Here is a 9,508-nt window from a genome sequence, read left to right as displayed (position 1 = left end):
ATCATCATCATCACCATCACCATCACCATCACCATCACCATCACCATCACCATCACCATCACCATCACCATCACCATCACCATCATCATCATCATCATCATCATCATCATCATCATCACGGACATTTAATTCGTTTTCTTTTGGGTGTAACGTGCACAATGCTTATATTTTCCATGCTAATATTCTTTGTGTGCAATATGAAGATGAGGACATTATCTTTCAGTCTTTCAACATGACTCAACCGATAATTTAGCCCACTTTTCCATTAGTAGCGAACGATCTACCACAATGTTATTAGTAGGGTATTATTAAATAAATACCGTTTGGCACTGTAATTTGCTCAATTAATTTTCATTACGTAGAAATTTCTGTCAGTGAACATTTTAACCACATCAGACCATTTTTATCACCGATTTCACCTGCGGTATGTGGAAATAGAATTATTATTCTTAATGTGAACGTGATCTCTGTACTTAAAAATCAAACAATTGTCTACCAAAGTAAATACGAGGTTGTGCGAAATCAAAAAGTAACTCACAAGATAATTACGAAAGATGGTAACTATACACCACTTAAAAAAAAAGAAAATATAGAAAAGTTAATAACGGTTTTGTTATTTCCGTGCATAAATTGTTACAAAACCTTGTGTACACATTCAACACTACAACAACGATACCCGTTAATAAAGATGAAAAAAACTGTCATATCTCTAAATGTTGTTAGGTTTGTGTATTCAAAAATCAAAATTAATCCTTTCTAATTTTACGATGTCAGAACAACGCGTTTACTTTTTCTATCAACAACAACTATGCAAAAACAACTTCACAAAAATTATATATAAAAGTATGTACAAACAAAACCAAACAAATGCCAATCAAACAAACCAAATAAACAAAAGTATTAAATACAACTGTTTTTACTTAATAAGGAATGCGCAGCTGTTTTCTTTACAAATAAAGAATGCGAAGAACAAGAATAAGAATTGTGGTTTTCCACGTTACATTGTACATCTTGTTGTTGCCTTCCACAATTAAGTGAAACAGCATACGAAATAAAAGAACTTTTTCTAGACATATGTAGGTTTATATCCATCGCAAGACACAAGGGAGACACATCTTAGCACTGAACAATTCTCCAATATTCATCACCATAGCAACAATCAGGAATACAATACCAACACAAAAATGATCGGTTTAAAATAAAATAAAAAGTAAATGTAAAAACTATTAATTTTAAAAGATACGCAATACCTTAAAGTGCACAACCTGTAATGAATGCTCGAAAATTAAATACGTGCTAAAAGTTTTTATAAATAAGATATTATCAAACAAAGCCGCTTTCTTAAATACAGACAAACAAAAGTTGTAACAACATCGCTAACAGTTCCTTCATTCTTTCTATATCCTTCTGTTAGGACTTACATCTTTAAATAGAAGTAACCCAACAAAATGAAGTTTTTTTACGCATTTGCTGGTTTATATCCATCAGAAGATAACAAAGAGATTTCATATGCATCGTCATGGCTCTTCTTGGCACTGAACAATTCTCCAATATTCATCACCATAGCAACAATCAAGAACACAATACCAACACAAACCAAGATGTGCGAGTAGCCAATCTTCTCTGTGATTTTTATGACGTCAAAGAAAGGGGCGTATTGGGCGTATGCTTCTTTCTGATAGGTTTTGAGATACGTGATAGCGACCTCTTTGTAATCTTCAATGTCGTCCTTTAAATGAAAGTCTTTTTGTAATATGGCAACACCAGCAACCGATGACAAAGCTGTAATATAATATAACAAAAATCTCTATAATAATAGCCGTATTTTGTCTCTATGTCCACGAGAAAAACGTTGTATTACAGAATCACGAAATGCAATATAAAAAAGACTGCCAGTCCCCTGGATTTTTTCACGGGTGGCGGACTAGTCTCTTTAATAATAGCCGTATTTTAGCGATAACCTTTACCGTAAAATGTTTGCATTTCGCGGAAAAAACTTTCGCGTTGCTGCAAAAATCTTCTTCTACTTCAGAGAAGTTATGAATTTGTGGTATAAAAGCAAAATTCTCCGAGACCATTTCTAATTGAAACAAAACGAAAAATTACACCTCTGTTGCCCTGTAAGGCTTAGCTTTTTCTTATTATATTCTTAATTTTTAGATACATCTGAGCCTTAATCTATTCTTAATTTTTAGATATATCTGATTCTGAATATTATTGTTAACTGTAGATTTTTTGAAAATAAAAGTTAAATTTAAAACTAATTTTTGCAAACAGTTTCTCAAGTTAGCAATTTTGGGAGTACTAAAGGGAACACGAGGTATAAAATGATGTTGGACTTATATTATAGAGCTTAAAAAGTTAGCTAACAATTTTTTTAAATTTTTTAAAAAAAACTTTTCGTTCTCAAGATATTCATATTTAAAGAATTTCAGATTTAATTATGCTGCATGAATCATGATGTCATATTTCAGTAATAGCAAATTAGGACATTTTCTTTCTTCAGTAAATTTAAACCTGTTAAGGGGTGTGCATTTAAACTTTAACAATGCATAGATATTACAAAGGTTAATTGATTAAAATAATTTTTTTTGCCAAAATAAGACTTGTTTGCTCCTCCCAGGCCTCTTAATTTTCTTCTGACGAACTCATAACTTGGGATCCGCATGTCGGTTTGCAATTAAATTTTGTGAGTAAATATATAGGGTTTATACAAGCTTACCCACGAAATTTGATTGCAAACCAAGTTGCAGATCCCGAGTTATTGAGTCGTCAGCAAAAATATATGATGCCCGGGACGAGCGAATATATATAGATAACTTTGCCATTGACTTTTGCTAGGGGAACTTAGTTTTGCTACTTGATAAAAACGAAATTCGCCAAAATAGACCTATTTCCATATCCATTTGGTTCCGCGAAATATGCATCCGAAAATGCAGAATAGCATGAAAACGAGATTAGTTATGAGCAAATTTCGGGATGCTGGTTGTTTACAAGCAAGTTTGAAGAATGTATCAACAAAATGTTGACTTTTACAGCTTTTAACTGGCAGTTTTACATAATCGTAGTTAACACAGTTATAAAGAGGGTATTGGTAGTGGTAGTGTGAGAAAAAAGTTAAAATGTTGCAGATTTTAAGGGCGTATCTTTTGGTATATGTTAGCTAGCTAAACCTAAAACCTACCCACGTTCTTAGAATGTTGTGAATAAATTTTAATTTAACTGTTTCCATGTAAATTTATGACTAAAACTTAATATACAGTTTACTAATGCTTAGTGGCACTTCATATTACTCTGATCAGTTCAAAAAATTAAATTAGCTTGCTGGGTAGCTAGCCAAAGTAGCAAGCACCAAGCTACAAACACGGAAAAACATATTGTGAATTTCATTTCGAGCTCTTCATTCTCCCAAAATCAATGTTGAATATTGAATATGCTTGACTGGTTGAATATGCTTTTCCAGGGTTGTAGCTATAGCTTAGCTGCATGAGTAATTAACAAATCATTTTTCAACATTTGTTGTGTAAAACGATATTTAAAAATAATATTTTCAAACTATTGTGCTGTTGTGAATATGTAACTGTCGCACTCCCTCTGTCACTACTCCCTCTCTTACTGACTGTCAATAATCGTACATTTGTATCAAGCATTGTGATGGTTAACCTTAATACTTACAGTTTGTAAGTAATATGAATTGATATAGCATAGAGCTTATCATAAATCTCCATATATAGGAAAAGTAAAGTCTTTTTAATAAAGAGGTTTTTATCCAAAAAAAGGAAAGTAAAATAATATACTTTTTCTTATAAGAATGTCTGGATTTCAGCTGTAAACGTGCTTAATTTTTGGCAAAATCTCAGTCTCAATGTTCTTAAAAACTAGGTATTTTGTTTTCTAACTTACATGAAATCTTGAAAATTAATCTTGCAGAATTGTTCAAATTGTTTATTAACAGAAAATAATCTTTCACAGCGTCGATTTGTAAAATTATAAAACCAAAAATTTCGTTCTCACCTTACAAATGTTCAATATGACAAGCATTTTGTGGACAAAATGTTATCGATTTTTTTTCTAGGCAGGACGTCAGTAACCATTTTGTGTTTTTTACAAACAACAATTTTTAAATTGTTTCGTGAAGTGATCCTCTCAAGGAAAAAATTGTTTTTGACCAAGCATAATCACTGGAGAATTTCATTTGCCTGAAAAAATACCAAGATGTTAACTCTCTGAATACAAAATTTAAGAATTAGGATATCATCTCTTTTGTCAACCTTATTTTTTGGAATTCTAAATAATTTTTTTAACAAATACAATTTACGATAGAGGCTTGAAATGTGACACAAATAAGCAAGAACATTCCAAGGAAAGTTTAGGCTCAACTTTCCCCACCAAGTCATATTAGTATCCTAATTCTGAAACCACAGATGTGTAAAATGTGAGTTATAAATACTTCCAAAACTACCCTCACTTGGAAAAAACGAGTTAAGGCAACCATAAGGTCAACTTAATTACTATTTTAAAACCACGCTGTCATCAGTAAGCCTTGCTAATGTTATTTTCACAGATGTTGTTTAAAAAATACGGTAGACTCAATAACTGGAGACACAGGATAGATACCAGCAACATCACCAATTTTGGTAAACAGCTTGAAATTTCACGTTTGTTTGGCACAAGTCAGCCAGTGAACTAGGTAGCTACTCGTATTATATTCAAAGCTAACTAATACCTAGCTCATTTAACACCAAGAATAATTAACAAAAGCATTAGAACGGCCCAATGATACATACTAATATCCCATATTATCACCAAATGTTAATAACAATCTGTATGACAAATTAATTTTGCAAATTTTACAAGTAAACAAACCATGTCTGCACTGCTTCGCTGCAAACTAAAAACAACTAAAATTTTGCTCATAACTAATATCGTTTTCATGTTATTCGGTATTTTGGTATATATATTCCGCGGAACGAGAATGGATATGGAAATAGGTCTATTAATCCCCTTCTGCGTGTATTAAAACTGAGGTTAAGTGCCTGTCTAAGTTTTAGGCAAAATTTTGTTTTAAAGAGACGACCATGAAACTAAGTGTTTTCCTCACCTGCAATGACAGCTAAACAAACAGTTATACCCACAATCCATTGCTTTTTGGAAATGTTGACGCAAGGTAATTTAATGAATGAAACGATCAAGGCAAGGGAAGCAAATACAGTTGCCAATATGATGCAAACATTGACCTTATCCAATGCTAAAATAAATATTAATTTAATTTCATCAAAACAGACTAAAAGTATAAAAGTAATCACAATAGCGATAGTGAAAGAAAAAACTCAGATAAGTCCATGCTCTGTTGAATTAACCTCAATTATTAGCAACTGTACCGTCTAAAGCATCCATCTCATGTTTCTTTAACTGTTGCATCAAAACTCCTAGACCTCCTTCAATATTGGATGCTGCCGCGCTTTGTAGCTTAGAACTTTCTTTAAGAAAAGTGGTACTGTAACATTTCAAATACATTCTACCATTAGCTTTAATCAAACTGTTAATTTGATTTAGGAAAGCTTTCGGAATAGAATCGCTTTTGACTTTCACATCAAGACACACATGCTTCAGTCCGAAACTCGCCTCTATGTTGATCGAGATTGATCGGAAGTAAGGAGATTTTTTCACCTGATCCAAGTAATATTTTAGATTCCCAATATCAAAGTCACCAGCACCGTACTGAGAGATTTTTTGTGATAAATCCCGAGCAAATCGTTGGTTGTTATATGGTGGTGTGAGGAATGGGTTTCTTGTCGGCGTGTTAAACGCTTTATTCATCACATCGTACAGTTGTCCGCCATTTACAGAAAAAGTTGTCACCACCCATTTGTTGGTAACTAACCCGACAATGTACATTATGGATGCCAGCAACAAACATGAAGTTCCGAGGATGGAAAGTATTTTAAATGCAGCCATCCTGTTTGAAATACCTGTAAAAAAAGAAAACAGATTGAAGCTACTAAGTTTAGAGCTGTCTTATAGCCAGGAGTTCTGACGCCTGTTTATTTGATTTCGCTATCGCCGGGTACAAGCGACGTATTTTACAATCTACGTGGTTAGATTGGATCGCATTAATAAAATAAAAAATACTGGTGAGGTAGTAGGAGGTGAAAGTAAATTAAAATTAGTAGAAAACGAAAAAAAATTCCAATTTTCACATATTTTGCTATTAGCAAGATGTCTTTTTACTTATTTAGATAAAAAAGGAACAAGTTTAAAGAGTGCCAAACAAACTAAAACTGCAAAAATTAAAAAAAAAATATCGCAAAAAATTGTAAGGTGTAAATAGACGTAAGTTCAGGAACGTCATAGGGTGTAAATGGGCGTAGGTTAAGGAACACCCTGAGGTGTAAATGGGTGTAGGTTAAGGAACGCCATGGGGTGTAAATGGGCGTAGGTTCAGGTACGCCTTGGGGTGTAATTGATGTCAGTAGGAAGGGGCACAATAAAGGGCAAAAAGGGTACAGGGAAAAGAAAATCATGGGGGAATAGAATCAATAACAGAGAGCTTTATTTAATTACCAATCACATGAAAAACGTCATATAACTTTGCACATGCAATATATTTTTGGTAAGCAAAGCATAAGAAATAAATTTCTATAGCTCCAAAGTTTGATTTTGTTAATGTAGCAAACCAGTTATTTACACACGTGATCATGTTTAGGGTCTTTTTATATTACGGCAGAATATTGCCACAGCATATTAATGTACCTTCAATATATTATATAATGAAAAAATATGAGGCAAATGTTCGCAATATTTTAAATCAAACTGAGTTTGAATTAAAAATATTGCAGAGGAACTTCTTTTGTTTCAAATCACAAATATTCGGCAGCTTCACATACAGCAATTGTTGTATGTGAAGTATGCTGTATAAAGGTGGATTTCCACTTACATATTTTTAACCTCAGATCGGATTGGAACGAAACCAAACAGAAATCAATTAATTTTAATTTCCACACAAACTTTGATGGCAGAAAAATGTTAGTGTATACAGCTTTTTTTTCAGAGTTTCTTTGAAATTTCAGGTTTTAACGTCCCAAACATGAGACATATATACATATTTTTTGACTTCCTCGATTAGAAGGCATTCTAAATTTTGTGATGGTGGTGGTGATGAATCATAGTCTTGCTGCTGCAGCCAGGACATGTAGTTCTGTTGTGGCTGTTGTGTAGCGTAACTGGCACTTGGGTGTTGTTCAAAATATGTTGCTGCTGCTACCAACTGTGGCATGCAACTGTTATTTCTAAAGTGATAATTTTGATTTGAACCACTATCATGATTGACGTGAAGTTGTCATGAAATTTTAAGTGAATTTGATTGGTTACTTTTTTAAAGATTTCATTTTTCCATCGAAAACCATCGAAAAAAGTCACTCGGAACGGAACGGAAAAGACAAGAAAATTTCTTAGTCACGTGTTTGGAAAACGCATTCTCGCATGCGCAGGGAGATTTCTTTCTACTTTATAGGAACATTGAGGATAACCATTTGTAAAAAAAAATAGCTAAGCATATTCACAGCAAAAATATGTACAAAAACAAGTTATTTTATATTTTCCATCCTACTCGATAATTATCCCAAAAATAGAGTTTAAAAAGGCTTTTTCTATTATAAATAAATGGAGATTTATGACCAGCTATATGCTGTATAAATTCATATTACTTACGAACAGTAAGTGTTAAATAGAAGGTAAAAAAGGCATTGGACTTACAGAGCTTAAAAAGTTGGTTAAGAAGTCTTTTTGAATGTTTTAAAAAGCTGTTCTCGTTCTCAAGATATTCACATTAAAAGAATTTCAAATTCAGACATTTTCTGCCATATGTAATTTTACACCTGTTAAGGGATGTACAACTTTATTAATGCATAGATATTATCAAGGTGAATTGATTATATAACATAATTTTCTTAGCCAAAATGGCACTTGTCCCTGGCCTTTTAATTTTTTGCAGACAAGCTCATAACTTGGGATCTGCATGTGGGCGTGGAATCACAATTTGTAAGTAAACATATAGGGCCTATACAAAGTTAGACAGAAATTTTTATTGCACTCTAGTTGCAGAGGAAGTGTGACAGTTTCATAATCACAACAGACTGAGTCTGAAAATAATAATTTTAAATATATATCATTGTCCTTTGAAAATGTTATCCGGCCCCCCTCAAAAACTTTTCATAGGCTTGTCCAAATTGAATCAAACTTGGCACACTTATAGTACGTCACAAAAAGAACAAAATGGCAGCAATAGATAGATAGATAGATAGATAGATGTGCATATTTTACATGGCTAGCCTCACAAATATCGAGGGATATACCCTGTCTATTATTTCCAGGAGGGGCCATGGCGTAGATGGAGACTCCTAGAGTATTTAATGCTCATTTTGAGCTACGCAGACCCAATTAGAGCCCGCGCTCTACTAGACAACTCCCGGCAACATCCAACGGCCCACACAGTGTGCCATCTTCCCAATTTCCCTCACATGGCTTGGGTTAACCCGGGGCTATGGTAACATTCACTCGCTCATGTTGAATCGCCGTCAAGAGGAATCGAACCCCGGTCTCCCGCACAGAGTACGAGAGCTATAACCACTAATCTACGGCGCCAATAAATTTTTGCTTACGTGAGCACATTTTCTGTGACATCATCAAAATCTTGAAATTTGTTCAAAATGCCACTATCTGCTTAAAATTCAATTACTTTAGTTCTAGAGCGAATTTTTACATTCTGGTTGAAGTTTCTGAAAGCTAAATAAATGTTATGCAACATATTTTCTGGTTTTTACACAGATCGTATGAACAATTGCCGAAAATCCGTTTTTTTTCGATTTTTGGATAAATCCAAAAAAATCGGGAAATCGGATTAACCACGTGACTAAAACATGCAAAATGATTCTTCTTGATGAAACAAAGTTGTGTTGTAAGTTTCAAGTTATAAACATAATCATAACAAGATTTATTATAACAAGATTTTAGATAAATATTGAAACTTAAAAAGTATTGTAGCCATGCAACATAGCATTAAAGAGTTATTAAAAAAACCCGTCTTATTCCGTCCCCCCCCCCCCCCCCCCCTCGGACCGAATAGGGTTTATGTTAAAAAATTAATCCTTGAAGAATTTTTTTTTAAAAAAAAATTAAGCCTTTTTGCGCGAAGAGTTTGAAAAACAAAATAATTGCTTATGTATGCCTCACATAAAACTTTATCAATAAAAATATTTATATGCAAAAAAACGAAGCAAAAATTCATATTACCTAATCTTGAACTTTTCTTCTGCTCAAAACTTATTTTTATTTTCACAACCTTCACGCTTTTTCCACAATAGTCAAAGAGCGCTCCATATATTTCTTAGTACTTAATTATTTATATTAAAAACAGAAGCTAATACGTGCAAGAAACTGCTTCTCAAATCACATTTCTTATTTGTCGTAAAAATCTCATTCAACAAAAAAAAGAGCACGGAAAGAACGT

The 9,508-nt window shown here is 33.2% G+C and overlaps 1 protein-coding gene across 1 annotated transcript; it reads right to left on the bottom strand.

The window, feature by feature from the left end:
- Positions 1-590: 590 nt before the first annotated feature.
- Positions 591-9,422, bottom strand: LOC130648889 (uncharacterized). Its single transcript, XM_057455008.1, has 4 exons — positions 9,292-9,422; positions 5,382-5,972; positions 5,102-5,248; positions 591-1,782 (listed from the first exon to the last, which is right to left on the bottom strand). The coding sequence occupies exons 2-4, from the start codon at positions 5,956-5,958 to the stop codon at positions 1,460-1,462; spliced, it is 1,047 nt and encodes a 348-aa protein (XP_057310991.1). The 5' UTR covers positions 5,959-5,972; positions 9,292-9,422; the 3' UTR covers positions 591-1,459.
- Positions 9,423-9,508: the final 86 nt, after the last annotated feature.

The sequence above is a fragment of the Hydractinia symbiolongicarpus genome, chromosome 7 (assembly GCF_029227915.1).
Source record: "Hydractinia symbiolongicarpus strain clone_291-10 chromosome 7, HSymV2.1, whole genome shotgun sequence".
Taxonomy (NCBI): domain Eukaryota; kingdom Metazoa; phylum Cnidaria; class Hydrozoa; order Anthoathecata; family Hydractiniidae; genus Hydractinia; species Hydractinia symbiolongicarpus.
This window is presented reverse-complemented; position numbering and strand designations above follow the sequence as displayed.